The sequence below is a fragment of the Zingiber officinale genome, chromosome 6A (genome assembly GCF_018446385.1).
Source record: "Zingiber officinale cultivar Zhangliang chromosome 6A, Zo_v1.1, whole genome shotgun sequence".
In the NCBI taxonomy this organism is placed as follows: Eukaryota; Viridiplantae; Streptophyta; class Magnoliopsida; order Zingiberales; family Zingiberaceae; genus Zingiber; species Zingiber officinale.
The window spans coordinates 116,207,871-116,228,296 of NC_055997.1; the positions used below are offsets into that span (position 1 = coordinate 116,207,871).

Consider the following 20,426-nt stretch of genomic DNA (forward strand, 5'->3'; position numbering starts at 1 on the left):
GGGCCAAGGAAGCGCTCCGAGCGTACATCCAGTGCTTCAACCAAGTGGCCATGGGCATTCCCTCGGTCTCGTCCAAGACCATGATGAATGCATTCACCCAGGGACTCGTCGAAGGGGACTTCTTTCGGTCACTCATCAGGAAGCGGCCCCGGTACTTCGATCACATGCTGAAAAAGGCCAACGAATACATCAACGTGGAAGAGGCCCAGGCGACCAGAAGAAAGGAGGTGCCGATTGAGTATTCGGCACCGACTGAGCGTCGAGCAGCTAGCAACCATTTTCCGCCCCAAGGGGCCGAGGGCTGAAGGAGCGCGGTTGCACCAAGAGACCCGGGCGCACACCGTACAACATGTGGCGTCCGGTCAGCCCAAGGCATCAAAAGGAAAGGTATGGACACCCATGTTTTGTTCATTCCATCAGTCGGCGACGCACAACCCACGAGATTGCCGAGGATTGACACCAATCATCAGTCGATCGACCCCCAAGGGATATCGCCGTCGCTCCCCCCTCTCCTGATCAATGGGATCATCACCACTCAATCGAGCAACAATAAGAGAGAAGGGAGCCAGAGTGCCATCACCATCAGTGGAGGGAGGAAACCGATCCCTCCAGGATCTTAGCCAAGCAAAATAGGTCGTTTGCCCGGGAAGAGGAAAACAGGAACAACGCTTCTCGAGGAGAGATAGGCATAATCGGCGGAGGGCTGACCGGCGACAACTCCAACCAAGCCCGGAAGTCGTACACTCAGCGGTTGGAGATCCATGTCGTAGGGTGCAGCAAGGAGAAGGGCGAAGAGCTTCAGATTAGCTTCGGCCCTAGTGATCTGGAAGGGGTCGAAATCCCTCATGATGATGCTTTGATCATCCGAGCGGTGATCACCAACTACACCATTCATCGGACCTTCGTCGACACAGGGAGTTCGGTGAACATCATTTTTAAAAAGACATTTGATCAACTGCAGATCGATCGTAGCGAGCTACTACCCATGGCGACCCCGCTTTACGGATTCATAAGCAATGAGGTTTTGCCGATCCGCCAAGCAAGGTTGGCCATCTCGCTGGGAGAAGAGCCGTTGAGGAGGACCTGGACCACCAAATTCATAGTTGTGAACGCACCATCGACCTATAACGTTATTTTGGGCCGACCGACCCTCAATGAATTTCGGGCAATAGTATCCACTTACTGCCAGAAGATGAAGTTCCCTGTAGACGACCAGGTGGGCGAGGTCAAGGGACACCAACTGGTCGCTTGGTGCTGCTACGTGGAGATGGTCAAAGCCAAGGCCAAAGCAGCTTGTAAGGATCCACGGCTAGAAGTGAATGCTATTACCGAGAAACCTTCCATCTTTGTATATGAAGAAAAGGAGGAGGTTCAGATCCACCCGAGCCAGTCAGAAGCCATGACCTTCATTGCCGCCGACCTGGAAGAAGAGAAGAAGGCAGAGCTGATCGACTGCCTCAAACAAAATCACGATGTGTTCGCTTGGTCAACACATGAGTTGCCCCGCATCTCCCCAAGTGTGGCCCAGCACGAGTTTCACGTCCAACCGAACCCCTCGGCCGGTCAAACAAAGAAAAAGGGATTTCAGCGCAGAGCAGAACGTGATCATACGGGCGGAGATAGAAAAGCTATTGGAGGTCAGCCACATCAGAGAAGTCCAATTCCCGAGCTGGCCAGCCAATGTGATGCTAGTCTCCAAGACGGGCAACAAATGGTGGGTCTGCATCGACTTCCACGACTTAAACAAGACATGCCCAAAGGACTTCTATCCGCTACCCCGGATAGATTAACTGGTGGACTCGATGGCAGACTGCGAGCTGATTTGTATGCTCGACGAGTATCAAGGATACCATCAAGTGTCGCTCGCCCTGCGAGAATCAAGAGAAAGTCAGCTTCATCACAGCCGACGAAACATACTTCTATAATATCATGTCGTTCGGACTAAAGAACATCGAGCCACTTACCAGAGGCTAATGAATAAAGTGTTCCGATGGCAGATCGGCCGTAATATGAAGGTGCACGTCAATGACATACTCATTAAATCTCTCCGAGCTACTGACCTATGCACAGATATCAACAAAACTTACCGGAGGTTAAGGGCATATGGAATAAAGTTGAACCCAATCAAGTGTCTGTTCGGCGCAAAGAGTGGTCGCTTCCTAGGCTACATCATCACCGAGCGGGGCATCGAAGTCAATCTCAGCAAGGTCCACACTTTGCAGAAATGCCTCCGCCTCGGAATTTTAAGGAAGCTTAGAGGCTGACCTATCGGATCACAACATTGTGCTAGTTTATATCCAAGTCATCCGATCGAAGCCTACCATTTTCAAGATACTACGTCGAGCCAAAAAATTCTAATGGGACGCCGATTGTGACCGAGCGCTGGAGGAGCTGAAGGAGTACCTGAGCTCACTACCTGTGTTAGCCAAGCTAGTCGCGGGTGAACCGCTCTGAATATATTTGTCATCCAATGAACATGTCGTTGGATCGACTTTAGTCAGGCAGAACGACCAAGATCAGCAACCTGTATATTTTCTGAGTCATATATTGAAGGATATTGAATCTCGCTACACCGGTCTCGAAAAGTTGGCTTATGCACTAGTACTCGCCGCATGGAGGCTTCACCCGTACTTCCTAGCGCACTCAATAATAGTGATGACTAACAGCGCTCTAGGATGAGTCCTCCTCAATCCAAAGGCGTCCGGATGGCTAATCAAGTGGACGACCGAACTTAGCGAGTTCGACATCCAATATCAACCCCGTGCGGCGATCAAGGTTCAAGCCCTGGCAGATTCTATGATAGAAGTCCAGAGTGACAAGCCGGTGGCGACGTGGAAGATATATGTGGGCGACTCATCCACTCGGCAGGGCAGCGAGATCGACTTAATCCTCATCTCACCTCGGGAAACCGGATGCAGCTATCCGTTCGGCTGGACTATCGAGCTACTAACAACGAAGCCGAGTATGAGGCATTGATAGCTGGCCTGCAAGCAGCTCGACACGTGGGAGCAGATAGAGTCCTCATTCACTCGGATTCTTAGCTTGCCGCCCAGCAACTATCCGGGACCTTTGAAATAAGCAGCACATGGCTGAAGATCTATGTAGAGGCTTTTGAAAAGCTGAAGGCCAACTTCCAAAAAGTAGTTATATAGAAGACCCCCCGATCGGAGAACCAAGCAGCGGATGAGCTAGCGAAGTTGGCCAATTCGTTAACGTCGATCGTCATAGGGCGGTCGATCGAGCAAGTCTCACTGGTAGCCCACATCGATCGTATGGAGGGAATCACCTTCTCGAACGACTGGAGGACGGGGCTGACAGAGTTCTTACATTTGGGAACTGCACCTGTCGATCCGGAAGATGCCCGCTTGATAAATAAAAGGGTCAGTTGGTTCACGTTGATTGGCGACCAGCTCTATAAGAAAGTCTTCTCCCAACCCCTACTCAAATGCATCAGACCAGAAGACGTCGATTACATCCTGAATGAGATGCACCAAGGCTCTTGCGGAGGTCATCCAAGCAGTCGCGCATTGGCCCGAAAAATACTTTTAGCTGGATACTTTTTGTTGACCCTCCAGGAGGATGCCGTTCGGACGGTGGCAACCTGCCTGTCTTGCCAGAAGTACTAGAACCTGCCACACCGACCGATCGAGGAGATGAAAGCGCCCACGGTATCGTGCCTGTTCGACCAATGGCGCATGGACATCGTGGGGTCTTTCCCTATGGCAACCGGTCAACGAAAGTTTCTACTAGTGGCGGTGGACTACTTCTCAAAGTAGGTAGAGGACGAGCCTCTTACAAGAATCACCGAGCAGATGGTCACTAAATTTATTTGGCAAAACATTATTTGTCGATTTGGAATCCTGCGCCGACTCATGTTTGACAATGGGAGGTGGTTCGTTAGCCGGGAGCTCAGAAAATGGTGTGAAGACTATGGTATCCAACAATTCTTCACCTTGGTGGCCTACCCTCAAGGCAATGGACAATCGGAAGTCACCAATCGGGAGATCCTCCGAGTCTTGTGCGCTCGACTCGACCACATGAGAGGCAGTTGGGTTGACGAGCTCCCCAATGTGCTATGGGCTCTCCGCATGACTCCGAAAGAGGCGATCGGCGTAACCCCATTTCAGTTGGTATATGGCGGCAAAGCAGTTGTCCCCATGGAGGTTGGGGTAAAATCCGATCGGGTGCAACACTACGACGAAGGGAACACCGAATAGAGGTTGATAGAGCTCGACTTGGTGGACGAAGCAAGGGCAAAAGTCGTCATTCGGATAACGGCCTACCGGCAGCGCATGAGGCAGAATTACAATCGGCGAGTGATCCTGAGGTCCTTCCAGGTCGGCGACCTCATCTGGAAGAAAGTGAAGTCGGCCGGCGATGTTGCCAAGCTCGATGCACCATGGGCAGGACCGTTCAAGGTCGTGCGGAAGCTCCATTCGGACGCCTACTATTTGGAGGACGAAGAAGGGAGGCAACTCGAGAGGCCTTGGAGCACGAACCATCTTCAACCCTACAGGGCTAGATGAGAGGTGCGCAAGTGAATCCTGTATTTCGTAGTTGTTGTATGTTTGCCGAATGCAGGGTAAAGTTTGAATAAAAAAGCAAAGGTCTCTTTTAAGTGTATCACCTTCAACGGTCAAGCGACGACCTTAAATCCGGGTACGAGTGCATATGAACCATCGAGCGATGACGTTAAACGCGAGTCTCCGGCAAACTGTCGAGCGGCGACGTTAAACACGTGTCTCCAACAACGGTCGAGCGACGACCTTAAACCCCCGTCTCCATCAATGGTCGAGTGACGACCTTAAACCCTCATTTCCATCAATGATCGAGCGTGACCTTAACCCCTCGTCTCCATCAACCGTTGAGTGACGACCTTAAACCCTCGTCTCCATCGACCATCGAGCGACGATGTTAAATGCGTGTCTCCAACAATGGTCGAGTGACAACCCTAAACTCTCATCTCCATCAACGGTCGAGCAGTGACCTTAAACCCTTGTCTCCATCAACGGTCGAACGGTGACCTTAAACCCTCATCTCCATCAACGGTCAAGCGGCGACCTTAAACACGAGTCTTCACCAAATCGTCGAGTGGCGACGTTAAAACCCTCGTCTCCATCAACCATCGAGCGACGATGTTAAATGCGTGTCTCCAACAACTGTCGAGTGGCAACCCTAAACTCTCATCTCCATCAACGGTCGAGCAGTGACCTTAAACCCTTGTCTCCATCAACGGTCGAACGGTGACCTTAAACCCTCATCTCCATCAACGGTCAAGCGGCGACCTTAAACACGAGTCTTCACCAAATCGTCGAGTGGCGACGTTAAAAGTGGGTCTACTTCAAATCATCAAGTGGCGACGTTAAACTCGAGTCTTCACCAAATCGTCGAGCGATGACGTTAAACCCGGGACTTCATCAAATAGCCAAGTGGTAACGATAGACCCGAGTCTACGTGGGTTGTCGAACGGCTGATTGCAAATGAGTGTTGCCCAAGACCCCAAATTTACAGATGAAAGGCCTGTTTGAGAGAATGCACCAAAATACTTCAAGCTTCATGACTTGAAAAGAAAGGCGAATCGAGCAGACGCGCATACAAACCACGACCGAGCGGAGGAGTTATAGGGCTACAATACGACTAAAGGAAGACCAAAAAGCAAACACAATAAGAAAAAGTCTCGTCGAACGACCAAGCATGCATTAATACTTTAAATTTTACAAAGCGGAGATTACAAAGATAGAGCCCTCAGCCTCACTCTAGGTAATCTAGCATGTCGTCAGACAGAGTGGCTGTCAACTTGTCCCAGTTTATGACCTTACTGGTCACAGCGACTGGCAGGTAGCCCCCCTTGCGAAGCTGATCGATCATCCCTTCGATCGCCAAGTCGAACAGTCGAAGGGCCTAATCGGTGAATCTGTCGCAGAATGCGTTCGAATGGAGGTAGACTTGCTTCATGGTTTCAAACCTACTCCCTTCGGCATCCTGGTAAATCCGTAGCGCTGCCCGGGATCCCTCCAGCTCATCCTTGGCGGCGGCTAGCGCAGCATCCTTGGAGGCTATTTGATAGCAAAGGGACTTCTCTTCGGCCGAGCGGTTGTTTTGCTAGACCACCAAAAAATTTTCGACCTCCTTGAGCTTCTGGGCCAGGCTCTGGGCCTCCTTATTCTTTAGTTCCAGGTCATCGATGGGCCGTTGCTTCCTGGCAGTGGCCGACTCTATATTCTTCTCGAAGGTGGTGACATGTTTGTTGAGCCGAACAAGCATCACCTCTTGATATGCAGATTTTTTCCGCTCGACTTCCAGAAGCTTATTACTCTTCTCCAGGTCGGCTTTCAGCTTCTTGACCTCAGAGGTCGACGACCCTTGGGAGGAGGAGGCAGCGCTCGAGACTTTGAGTTTCTTGAACTCATCCTCCAGGAAGGCGAGCTTGTGGCACATGACCAGACTCTCCACCCAGTACTGCGGGTAGACGGGAAAAGGTTAAAGCCAAATGGAGGTAAGCCATGAGTTTATATTAAAAAACTTACTCCGATGGCCATTTGGGTATGACTGTTGGCTAGGGCGCCGGAGGTAGTATCGTCGCGCGGGCCCATGCATCCTCCCAGACTTTGGCAAGCGAGGTTGGGTATGATCTGGTGCTCGGGGGTCCGGGACTGGGCGCTTGGCTCGCTGTAGTCTTCCGTTGGTAGGTGGAGGATCGCCGTGAAAGACCATCGCCCGCTCAGGGCCGAGTGAATTGAGGCCTCCCAACCAGAAGCCGATAAGATGTCGGATCATTTAACCTTCAGAGTTTCAGTGGTGGAGGCATGAAGGCCACGGGCGATGCGACAACGACCCCTTGCGGTAGCTCGACCAGGGAAGGCGTCTGATCGGACGATGAAGCCTCCACAGTTTCTGGGAGCGGAGCCAGAGTTGAAGTTTCAACCCTCTCGACCGGTTGCATGCCCAAGGTAGCGGAACACGAAGATGGCTTCGCTTGGCGCCTCTTGCGCCTGGTCAGTAGCACGTTGGAGGAGGCCGAACTCGATGGCTCCTCGACAGGAATGATGGGGCGTTGTGAGGATGGAGGCTGTGAGCCCGGGGTGGCTCTGTCGCTCGACGCATGGCTGGCCTCGCCTTCACCCACCATCACGGGCGTCTCCTCGCTCAGGCCGAGCGAATCTTCGTGTGAGCCGACCAATTACAGACCTCAGCTCGTTAGCTCTTCAGTAGCCGTCGCCTCGATCGCGCTATTCGTAAGTTTCACCTTGCCGGCCATTCGCGCTTGCATCATGACTTCGGCTGTAGGAGAAAAAGAAAAATCAGTTAGCATCAAAGGGAAAATGTAAAGCAGTTGCATACCTAGGCTGGTCAGTAGCCAGGTGCGGATCGGACTGAGGCCAAAGATGTAGAGGACACCCTCAAGCAGCAACTTGTGGATATCGTACTTCTGACCGGCCAGCATCGGCGTAGCATTCAGATAGTCTGGCCGGCTCTTGTAGCTCTTCAGTGGGGGTTGAGGTGCCAGCGGGTTGAGAATTCCGGGCGCTTGGGAAGATGCATGAAAAAGAAGTACTCCCACCAATATTTATTGAAAGTTAGCATTTTATCAAACAAACACTAAACCGACCCCTAGACTGAAAGAAGAAAGTCCCGGGCTCGGACAGTTTCGGGTAATAAAAATAATGAAAGACTCGAGGTGTAAGAGGGATGTTGTGCAACCAAAACAAGACGATGACGCCGCACAGAAGACGAAAGGAGTTCATCACGAGTTGAGTAAGATAGATGTGGAAGTATTTACAAACTGCGATGATGAAATGATGGATAGGGAACCATAGATCGGCGACGAAATGGTCCCTGAACAGACAGACACATCTGGCCGGCGGGGTATTTGGCCGATCGGATGAAGATGGTAGAATAATCTCATGGTTGGATGGAATTTCAAAGGCATTTCTAAGGCCCTCAGCGTCACTCTCATCAAACCTAGACTCTATGGTGGTATACCAAAGTCCAGGTATGGGAGCCGATGGTTGCAAAGAGCTTGCCATCTCAACAATAAAGAAAAAGGGGGGCAGCCAGGAGGCAGAAACACAATCAAAGGGGAAAAGGTCACTGGGGATTTCAACGGAACAAAAAAAAATGAGTCAACTGCTCAAAAACGAACGTGAAGGGAAGATAGCTTACTGGGAAAAAGAGGGGTCACGGGAAAGGGGGGCGAAGGATCATCGGGGAGCAAAGCGCGCAGAAGCACAGAGGTCGTCGGAAACACAACAACGAAAGTGTGGAGAAGGCGGCGACGTAGCGGGATCATATACCCCGGGCTCGGCCACCGGAGCCATCCGATCTAGGTCGCGGAAACCTAGGACGAGATCTCGTCATTGAATTCAAACCGCCAAGCGTCACAATCAATGTTTGTCACGTCAGGTGTGCAATGATGGTGGGCGTGACACGTGGCATGCTACCACGGGTCGACAGTTAATGCAGGCGTGGGAACCTGTTCTGCCTTAATGAGAGGGGATTTGCATGATTCCCAAGAAATATAGGTGGCGTTAGCCTAGCCCGCACTCGCCTGAAACAACCCGAGGAAAAAGCTCTACAAGTGCAAACCTCTATCCGTCCGATCGGATCGAGGGAGCCTGCTTATGATCGTGCGACAGGCTTCAAAAGGCTGATCGACGAGGATCGGGCCCATCTTGGTCGGAGTCCATACAGCGACGAAGGCAGATCGGGAGGGAATCAACTCACATAATGGTCCAGTCAGTCGGACTACATCCTCCTTCGACTAGACTTGAAGGGGAGGATTGTGATGTGGTGATGATGAGAGGCCCCCACCCCGCTACCATGGTAGAGGTCAATGGAGGTCAAACTCAAGACGATCAGCAGATGGACGACCCGATACGGTCCGATGGACGATCTTGGCCGTTCGAGCGAGGATGCGTAGAAGCCGAGCAGAGCAGTTCTCCCGCTCAGCCAAACAACGGACGACACGGACAGAGGACTTTCAGCCGAGTGGCTCTCCCGCTCGGCGCGACAGTGGGTTTTCAGCCGACACGGAGTAATCAAACCGATGCCCAAGGGACGCGCAGAAGCCGACCCGAGTGGCTCCTCCACTCAGCCTAGTAGCGGACTCGACATCAGCCAAGTACGCGAATAGTGAATTGCCCGCTCAACGGCTATCCCGCTTGGCAAAGCAATAGAGCATGTGGACATTAGGCTTCCGGCCGAGCGACCATTCCGCTCAACCCAACAACGGACGACATTTGGATAGGGGACTTTCAGCCGAGAGGCTATCTCGCTCGGTGTGGCAGCGGACGCAAGGATATCAGAATCCTGGCCGAGCGACCATTCCACTCGGCCAAGCAACAGACACAGCGGGATATCCTTCGACATCGTTTTGGGAGCTAGTGCCACTAACAGGCGACATGGTCAGACAGAAGATCGTACGGCGGAAGCTTCCACTCTCACTTCAGAGATATGGTCGGCTTGTTAAGGTACTGCGTCAGGGACACTTTACTGACAAGTCTCTTCAGGGAAAGCTTGGGATAACGTGCCCGCTTTAAGAAGCGTGCACACACGTTACAGAAGCTCTATATAAAGGGGGGTCCAGGCATCGACGGAGGTATGCTTTTCTCACGATTTCTACTGTTGCGCTACAGTCTCTCTCTGCTTCTTCTTGCTTCGGCGGAGACTGACTTGAGTGTCGGAGAGCCATCATCGGAGACCCCTTTCCTGGCTCGGCACTGACGTTGTTTGTGTTACAGGCGAGAGCGAAGTCCACCGGAGGTCGGTAATAGCGCCACGCCTCTAGCATCCGTCTCCCCGACTTTCGAACACGATCATCCATGATTATCTAAACTTGACTTAATTTCTTTTTAGTTTGAGTTTGATTCATTTAATTGTTATTAAACTTTTAATTAAATTTAAATGTTTAAATTTTTTGTATTTTAAATTTATTTAATTGATTATTAAATCTAATAATATAAACTTATTTATTTAAAACGTTGATAAAATTTTTATCAATGAGTATAAATAAGTTTTTACATGGGTACTCATTTACAGCTCTACAAGCCTTCCATGAGCCAACCTTTTCTTGTTATTAGTAGCAAAAGTGGGTACCACGCCAATAGAAAGCGCCAGTTTGGTAACAATACAATTACATGGATCAGGATCATAAATTTTTTTTTTCAAATTATATATATATATATATACTCCATTTGTTTTTCTCAATTTTGATTACATTTATTTTCGTTAAACATGTTACCAAACGCTTTTAATCTAGTTGCCAAAGGAATTTGCTCAATTCTTAAGTTGTTAAAAAAAATAGCAGAAATAAATAAAGAAATTAAAGAAAAAGGATATCAATCCAAATAAATAAAAAAAGTAAGGATACAAAAAAAAATCCAAATAAAGTTAAAAAAAAATAGTATATAAGTTCATAAGCTTAAGTTTATTTTTTTATATAATAAAAACGATTTTCTTTTCCAAGTCTGTATATGTAAAAAAAAAAGTGTATATATATATATATACACACACATATGCATATATATTAATTGCTAGTTATAATATTTGTTGGTTATATTTAGGTGAATTAATATATAACAAAATTGTTATATATTTTGAAACATAAACAATCTGAATTAAGTGAATCATACAAGTCAAACAAATTATTATATGTATTTGTTAGTTATAATATTCAAAATATGAATAGTTATTTCTAATATTTCTAAATCCAAAATATAAATTCAATCAAAACCAAATAATATCATATCAAAAAGGAAAAGCTAGAGATCGTAAAGTGTCTGTAGAAGCTGCTGATATCACAATAACAGATTAGGCAAATGGGGTTCCATAGGACTTACTGTTTCTATATGAAGCATTCAACCTACAGAATTATCATTCAGATACAAGTGAAATGCATGAGCAAGGCTTGTTGGCGGCGACGTACTACCTGAGAAGAGGAAGTTCAGTTCTTGGCATGTAGAAGAAGGATTTCCTTCAATGACGAGAAAAGCCGCGAGGTTCATTGGGTGCACCCCATGGGGCAGCAGCTCCATAATAACCTTTGTCTCCGCCATAGCCATCTTCATATGGAGTCATGTAACTCATATTGGCACTTGGGTTAAGCATATTATACCCGCCAGAACCTATAGAATAACAGAGAATCAGTTTTCATGAGGCAGAATGCATAGAAATAGAATAGCAAACGACTAACTGAGTCCTCTTGCTCTCTTATCCAGCTCTACTCTCAGCTTCTCAACCTCCCGAGCCATGGATACAATGTTTTTCTCCATTGCTTGCCTCTGTTCTACTTGCTCGGCATTTGCTTTTTTCTCATATTCATATGCCGTCCTACATAACCATGGAAAGATATTTACTATGAACAAGAACTGTAACTAGCAAGCTAAATGTTACTCATTTAGGTATTTTGTATTTGATTCCCAGGAAAGGTAAGGAAATGATAGTGAAAAAGACGATAATAATAAGGAAATCACAGACCTGGCTCTAACCAATTCCTGTCGAAGTCCATCAATGTCTGCGCGTAATGTAGGTATTTGTTGGTTTTCAGCCTGCAAATGTTTCAGATCTTGTTGCATAGTTTGAACCTTTGCAGATAACTCTTGTCGCAATTTGTCCAACTTCTGTGCTTCAGATTTTAGTTGCAGAGCCTCTTCCCTGAGGGGCTCAACGGCACGAAGATCAGCTTCCAACTTAAGACCCCTCTGGATCAATTCCCTCGCCTCTAGTTCTTTATCGGCCCGGAGCTTGGGTATAGCCTGACTAAGTTGATGGAGTTCATCCTTGGCGAACGTTATCTCTCTCCTGAGGGCAATATTTTCGTCCATCAGTAGCTGATTGTCAGTATGAAGCCTACGGATTTCGTCATGCCTCAAAGCTAGTTCTTCCTCAGCTGGATGTACAGGCACAGGTCGACGAAGTGGAGGGCCATCTCGGAAACCATGAGACCTCTCATTCACAAGATGGCGGGGAATACGATTCCTACCTGCCATGCCACCTGAAATAGAAAATGGCACTCACGTGAGCACTTGCAAAAATTGAAAGTTAAAAACGCATAGCATTTATGTGTACAATTTACAGATTATTCATGACAAAATTTAAAAGGAATCAGTGTGTTTATCTATTGGATCACCTTAATCACATACAATGTTGCTTTCTTAAGGTTTCGATATACAGATTGGTATCAACTGCTAACCTTGTGTACATGAGTAAGAGAAGAAGTCAACTGACATTATGGGTCTAGGCACCGACTGCTACAAAACCTATGGTCTAATCTCACAATATTGTGTACTTGAATGGTGCAATTTTTAAAAAGTGAAAAAAAATAAAGAAAAAGGAAATGTACTCAAGAGAATCTTGTTTATTGTATTGTGGGGTTGGCTAATTAATTTCTTAACAACCCTTAGATAATTTCACTTTGAAACTCAAGAATTGACTTCAATCTCTAAGTGAATAGCCACTTTGCCTGAACAATATTGACTTCAGAAATAATTACAGTTGGATCACATAATCACTTTTCTTTATATTTAAACTGTCAGGAGGGTTCGACATATATTGTTCTCTATACCTTCATGATAGGGAATACAATGCATGGTCAAACTTATAATATGCTACAATGCTTCTTACAAATCTGAAATTGGATGTGAACACAGGTAGTCATGTCCAAATATCAAATCAGGTTGATCACCAAATGTAATTGACTGGCTAGTTTGGAGAAGTGTTTCTCAGATATGTAATAGAAATAATCTTCAATCACAAATTTTATCAACATAGTTCTTTCAGTTTTGGACAAATGAATAGCAGTTCAGTTTCTAAAATAGATGTAATCACAGTTGCAAACTCCTTGATGGCTCTTTTTAATTCTCCATTCCATGCCTAGATCCAGGCATTGGTCATGCTATATGGGGCTGTTTTAAAAATACCCATTCCAATAAGAATTTCAAAAAACCACAATAGAATTATAACACACAACAGAATGAATGAGTTATCCTCTTTGACAAAACTGATTTCTAGGCTAGCTTTACAAAGATACCTTGATCTGACCAACATATGCATTGACGGACCTGAATATATCAAAGTAGGCATTCTATCAAGGGCTGAAGTGCTAAAATAAGTAGTTAAATGTAATGCTATCAGGACATGGGGGCAATCATGCTACTAAAATATGGTTCACATTTTCTTCACAACTTGTCATGGGAGTTTGCTGAACACTTAAGCCATGTGGACGATCCAAAAGGTCATCATAATGAAAGGAAACATCAAGATAAGTTTACCACATAATTGATGACTGTAAATGGATAGCAATCAAACAAGTAACTTCAGTTTTAGATGTCACTGATACATTGATGATTAAAAATATGATCAACCCTACAATACTATGAAGGAGATCTGCCCAACCCTTGCATCAACCAACAGTTTAAATGACTGATGTTTTAAATTAGGCAATATGTTATCATAATTCAGGTAAAAAAAATGTGACTAAGATATCAAAATAATAGTAGTGATATAGCCTTGTAAGGGATTCAATAGAGAGGCAAGATCAATCTAACCGACTCTGAATAGTTGGGATCAACAAAGAGTTGGTAATTATGAAGATGAGTAAGTGGACGAAGGGCCTAGGTTCATGGGCATACACACCTAGAAAAATGAGGTGGACTTTTACAAATTTAATATAAGTATTTAACATGCAGCCACATATATGAAGTATATGACATATAAAATAGTATTCAGAACTTACTAAATAATACATACAAAAATTTAATATAAGTAAATAACCCATACAAAAAAGTTAATCTAACATAGAAAAGAATATGATGATGGATGTCCGAGTGTACTAGGAAAGATAAAATAAAAAATACTGATATCTAGGAGCAATTAGGTGTAACTCAATAAAAAAGGACAGCCCGATGCACGAAGCTCCCGCTATGCGGGGTCCAGGGAAAGGATCCATTGTACGTAGCCTTATTCTATTTTTTGCAAGATTTGAACCCGTGACCTTTTGGTCACAAAGCAACAACGCCAAGGCTCCCTTTCAATAAAATGAGAAATAAATATGCGACACTGTCATGAACATTGTTAAAGGTGGTCATTCAATCAAATAAATTCTATAGCCAAGCAAGACAAATAATTACAAAAAAAAAATGCAAGGACATAGAAGATAATAAAATGATAACTGATGTAAATCAAAGTGATTTAAGATCTGAAAATGAGCCAAATAAATAAAAACTTGTGCCGTTTAGGAGTGTTTAGTAAGGTAACCAAGCCTGAACTAAACGTAAAATTAACCAAGCTACTAAAATGACAATTGCTTAAGCTTACTTGGTTTCTTTCTTGCATGGTTGGTTTGAGTCTGAATGTTAACGAGTTCATAATTCAAACTTGTTTCCAAGGTGTAAAATCTAGATTTGTGCCGAAGTTTCGGTCCTAAACCGGAACGATATAGTTTCGGTATCGTGCTGATACGGTTTCAGTATTTTTTTATTTACATATAGTAATTATTAGATAAATATGTTCATTGTGTATAATTTAAAAATAAGTTGTATATAGATTTTATATAAATTCTCAATTATTGGACAACTTAATATGGTTAGAAAAAATAACCAAATATAATTTTTTTTAAAAATAATTATTTATTCATTTAATTAATTATTAATTTAAATAATATATATTTTAAATAGTAAAAAAATTATCAATTAAATAGTAAAATAGTAAAAAAATATAAAATAATAAAAATTATCATAGTATAAATCTAATTAATAAAAAAAATAAAATTTGTAATGAAATTTAAAATGGTAAAAAATATTAGAATATAAAACTAAATAATTATAATTTTTTAGAATTTTTAAATGAAATTTAAAACATTAAAAAATAAAATTTCAGAATATTAATTAATAAAATTTATTTTAAAAAATTAATTTTAAATATTTTTTTATATATTTTATTGGAATAATTAAACTAGAGTTTATAAAAGCCTACTCAAAATATCACAAATACCTTGAGAATTATTTAAATTAATTAAATTAAAATTTTAATTTACTCGATGTTAAAAACATCGCCGCAAACATCGATGGGGGTAAAAATGAATCCGACCCGACGACCCAACCCGAGTCGATCCGAAAAAAATCAGGTTCGGGTTGGTATTTTCGAGTTCGGATCGGGTTCGGGTTGGAAGGTTTTCGGGTTGAGTCAAGTCAGATCCGGGTTGGGGTTGGGTCAGGTCATATTCGAGTTGACCCAAATATAGGGTTTATTCGATTTTTTGGGATTAAATCGAATTTTATTTTGAAAATTAAGATGTTTTTATGTATATTAATATCAATGTTAGTATGATAATGATGGAGTATTGGGATAAAAGTGAAGAATTATAGGAAAAATAGCAAAAAAAAAAAAAAGTCGTTTTGAATTGGATTTTCGGGTTATCAGAGTCGGGTTCGGGTTGGTCGGGTTCGAGTTTAGGGATTTCGGATTGAATTCGAGTTCGAGTCAAGTTCGAGTTGGGTTAAAAAAAAATCAACCCGACCCGACCCGACCCGACCCGACCCGACCTACCCGAATTGACACCCATAGCTGGGGGTCGTCCGACGACACCCCGGGACGCTTCCAGTGCCGTTGGAAGCTTCCCAAGACGCTTCTGGCGGTGCCAAAGGCGTCCCACGACGCCTTCGACACCACCAGAAGCGTCCCACGACACCTTCAGCGCTGAAGGCATCGCGAGATGCTTCCAACGCCCTCTAGGCTGTTTATGAAAGGGGAAATCATACCTCTTGAGTGGTCATTGTCGCTCCCCGTCGCCTCGCCGCTGTTCAACGTCGCCTCGTCGCTGATCGCTAACTAATTTTTTTTTTTCTTCTGCTCGAATAATCGATCGTGACAGCTATCGCAAACATGCGCTATCACGCGCCATGCGAAATTTTGGAGATTGGGGTACCGGTTTCGCCCGCACAATGGAACGATAAATACCGTCCGTGCTGTCCGGCATGGAACAACATTTCACTTCATGCTTGTTTCATTGTTTGAAGTTTTTTACATTTTTAAGATTATTTGGTTAGCCAGTGAGCTTGATACTCCAAGTTTGTTTTCCGTTTTGAGAGATTTCAAACATACTTCACATACTTTATTAATGGACATGAATAGTTCACAATCTTTGTCCACAAACATTAATAAAATGAACATAAACAAGTTATTACCAAGTCAAACGCTAAACTTACTCATAAGCATTTGATTCATTTACAGCCGTAAATATATAGTTAAATAGAGTTCAATAGAGGGATAAGATTGATGTAGTCAACCTCTAATAGTTATCAGAAAGTGATGATGATGATGGCCTAAGACAAGAAATTTGACAAAAGTAGCATAAATTGTTTATTAGCAAATATACCAGTATAAAAAAAATTAAATATTGTAGTATAAGTTAATTATAAGTTCATAATATTATAGCCATGCGCATGATACAGATCTCCAACTCAAAATGATACCATAATCAATTATATGATATTAGAAATTTGAACAATCAAAAAGATGCAATTGTCAACCTTATTCTATTAAGTCTAAAGAACTTAGATGTACCAAGGTTCTGAGGTAGGATTTTAGGAGACAATGAATAATATCGCAAGGTAAGATGCAACGTTGCTTTCAAAACTAGACAACTTTACCGCTAGAATAGGTGTGGTTGACCAAACAGCTTAAATTTAATGGATTCTAAAGCCAATTCCAAAGATACAAATATCTTAAAGTTTTAGTCTAGAAGAACCACCATAATCATCAACCATGTTGATACCAACTATTCGAGTCAACTACATGAATTTTATCACACCATTGAACTCTATGTAAGGTTATACCAGCATAGTCATATAAAATCCCTTAAATCAAATTGGGTTATTCTAAGTAAAGCTTTCTTTTTATTCCTCTATTCCTTGCATCTTCAACTTGTCTAAGAATTCATTCGTCATCCATGAAGATTATCCATACCATTACCATTGACTGTTATATATATTGGCAGCCCGGTGCACAAAGCTCCTGTCATGTCGGGTACCGGGAAAGGGTTAGACCACAATGGATCTATCGTTCTTACCCTGCTTTTCAAGAGGTTATTAGAGAAAATTCACAAATAGACTCCACCTGTAACCCTAGCACCAAAGTTCATTGAAAGTTAAGAGGTTGGGTAGTTTCAACGTGTCCATTCTCAGGTAGAGGCCATCTTATTGACTTATACCAACAATCCAAATCATGGTTACTTTCCCATTTTGCTCAAAGAGACAACCACCCAGATATTTGTCCTCACTTTACAAACATAGTTTCACTCATTCAATGTTTGTGTAGTAGACCTACCACTCATTACAACACCAAAACAAATTGTGCAAGATTGACAGTTTATTTTACAGCTCTTTCATGAAATGCAGCATCCCTATCGAAAAATGGGATAATATCATGTTGTGCAAAGAACATAACAGAGTGAAGATGGGAGTTCACAAGCTTGTTAAATAACCCACACAACAAGAAGAAAGTCCAAAGAAACTTTAAATTAGTATGTTCTTTTTTGGTTTTAATTATTTCCTCAGAACGCTTCATTATGAATGCTTCATTGTGAATCAATACTATCAATAGTGACCAAAAAATGACCAAAAAAAAAACAAAACCAGCGGATCAGGATGATAACATCTCAAAATCTCTTCCAACGTAAGTAGAGCAAAAATTTCAATGGCAAGGTGAACCAGTATAGAAAGGGGGAAAGCTAATTTCTTCCAGGAACACAAAGAAAATGCCAACAAAAGCATCTGATTCATAGAAAACCAGGGATTTGAGGGAGGGACCTTCGAGCCGACGCCTCTTTGGATCGCTCCTGTTGTCCAACACCAAAACCCTTTCTCGGCTCTTTTGTCTCTTCGATCGATTAGAACCCAAGTCAAAAGACGAGAACGCCCTCTCACGCAGTCAAACGGAGTGAGATGAATAAGAGTTGAGATCGAGAGGTGGGCCCAACAAAATTCGGCCTCCGGCCCAAAATACAGGGCAAAATTTAAATTCAAGTTTGATAATTTATTTGTTTAGCAGAACAATACCTTTATAATACTTGACAGAGAGCATTTAACTGCCAAACTAAGATAACAAGATAAAATATTTATCAAATTTCGTATTTATTTATCTCAATGTTATTATAGTATTTAAAAAAAATTGAATTTTTTGAAATCGTCATCTCAAACTTCTATTAGTGAATTTTGCAAAATTTATTCTTCTACTTCCTCTACCATTCTTCTAATATATACTTCTAATATATATTTGAAACTTTCTGGACAATTTTTTTTTTTTTTAATATGGACGTGTCGAATCATAATTATACTTACAATTATAATATACTCTCGATTTAACTAAAATACTTAAATAGTTCTTAAAATCATTAACTACTAACAACATTTGGTACTGATCATATAATTTCAGAATTTATTCTTCAAAAAAAAATTTAATTAATGTGTAAACTAAACTGGAAGGCTTTTGGATTGTACTGTCATTGTCTTGAGCTTGCTGACCTATCAATGTCTCCTGTCTTATTCGTCTCATTATCTGAGATATTCAGCACATTCAAACTATACTATGCATTAATTAGTTCTTATATCCATGTGTCAAAAAGAGAAAATCTATCTAACGGGGTGTATTCAATCAAGAGAGTAAATAACTATCATTGACTTTTTTTAATGATATACTTTTGTGTAGTTGATAGATTTTTATTGACTTTTATAGAATCACATATAGTTGTGGAAAGAAGTCCATGGAATTCTATTAACTTTGTTGCAAAGACTTTTACATAAATTTGTAAATTTAATAGAAAGTTGTGGATTTAAGGGGGTATATTCAATCTTAAAAAAACGTAGGCGATCATGGTCTCGTGCGATATTTATTTTCAAACAAAACCTAAAATACCTAATTAAATTTATTTTTTTAATAAAATAACAAATGGCATACTTATCCATAAAAAAAAATTCAACTTTTTATACTTTTATCTTATTTTGGCTTTAAAAAAATAATGTCTCACTTAAAAAAAAACCTTTAATAATATAATTTTAAATCCAACAATATTATAATAATTTTAAATATTTTTATTTATAATTTTGATCCAAATTATCATGAAATGTTGTCAAGTTTTTAATAAAATGTTGAATGGGTAAATTTGATTAGTAATAAAATTAATAATATTATTATTAATTTGATTAGTAATAATATTATTAAAATAAACAAATATAAATATATAAAATTTATTTAGGAAATTTTAAAATTTAATAAATTTTATAGAATATTTTTAGGATCGAATTTCATTAGACTTTATTAAATTATCTATTAATTAAGTTGAGAATTAATTTGATTTATTAATATATATTTTATATTAAAACCTAATATCTCAAGTTTCTTTTTCTTCTACGCGTAGCGTTGCCGTCCAAATCGACTTTGACTTTGACCTGCTCGTAAGTAGCCGACGGAAGCATCATCGACCGCCTCAAATAATTTTTCTATTTGCTTTCCTCATTTCCGGCGCACCGCATGCTTCATTGGATAACACTCATTGTTTCCCATCACGAGAAACCGGAGAAAAAAATCTCCGCTTGCAGCCCGTCGCCGGAGAAAAGGCTACAAGCGGTCGCTGTTCTGTTCCAACCGTTTCAATCCATTCTTTTGTCATTATAACGTCGGAGAACGACATTTCAGAGGACTCTCAGCTTTGTATGAAATGCATGCTGAGAGATTGATGCAGGCCACCGAAAGGTTGAACAAGGATGGGACCTTTAAGATCAAAGAAATAATCAAAATCGAAGGGCGGGAAGAGTAATAACTTATTTGTAACAAATTAAAGTGATTTGAAGTCTATAGAAATTTCAAGGGTGAGGAGAAGACTTTTTATTTTATTTTTAAAATTGTATCAAGTGTTTTGGAAAGCTCTTATTGGTTAAAATTTATATCCAAGGATTTCTAAAAGAATTCATATTGAAACTTTGGATACCAAAAGATTTTCATAGAGTTTTAAAAAGTCAAGTTTGAATATCACATGACTTTTTAAAAGTCTATAACAATCTAATTTGGATACCACTCGATTTCTATAAAGTTTATAAAAATCTAGATTGAATATACCTAGACTTTTAAAATCCACAAAAGTTATTCAAAGTAATTAAAAGTCTAACATTGAATACACCCTCCTAAATCTTTATTTATAGTAAAGCATGTTCCTTGCGTTTGCATACTAAAGTATGAATGTAAACACGTGAACATAAAAGTATAAACATGAGTATAAACATACATGGATATAAACATAAACATATATGAATATAAACATGAACAAGAGCATAGACATGAGCATGAGCATTCATAGATATAGACATACACATGTACATAAGTATAAATATAAGCCTTCACGGTTTGGTGTGCTCCCAGGGCATGAGTCCCCAGAT

The 20,426-nt window shown here is 41.9% G+C and overlaps 1 protein-coding gene across 1 annotated transcript; it reads right to left on the reverse strand.

Annotated features, from left to right (window-relative positions):
• Positions 1–10,779: 10,779 nt before the first annotated feature.
• Positions 10,780–17,935, reverse strand: LOC121997625 (protein FLX-like 3). Its single transcript, XM_042552139.1, has 4 exons — positions 17,805–17,935; positions 11,476–11,992; positions 11,192–11,328; positions 10,780–11,123 (listed from the first exon to the last, which is right to left on the reverse strand). Exons 2-4 carry the CDS (start codon positions 11,985–11,987, stop codon positions 10,975–10,977), a joined length of 798 nt encoding a protein of 265 aa, XP_042408073.1. The 5' UTR covers positions 11,988–11,992; positions 17,805–17,935; the 3' UTR covers positions 10,780–10,974.
• Between the last annotated feature and the right edge of the window lie 2,491 nt (positions 17,936–20,426).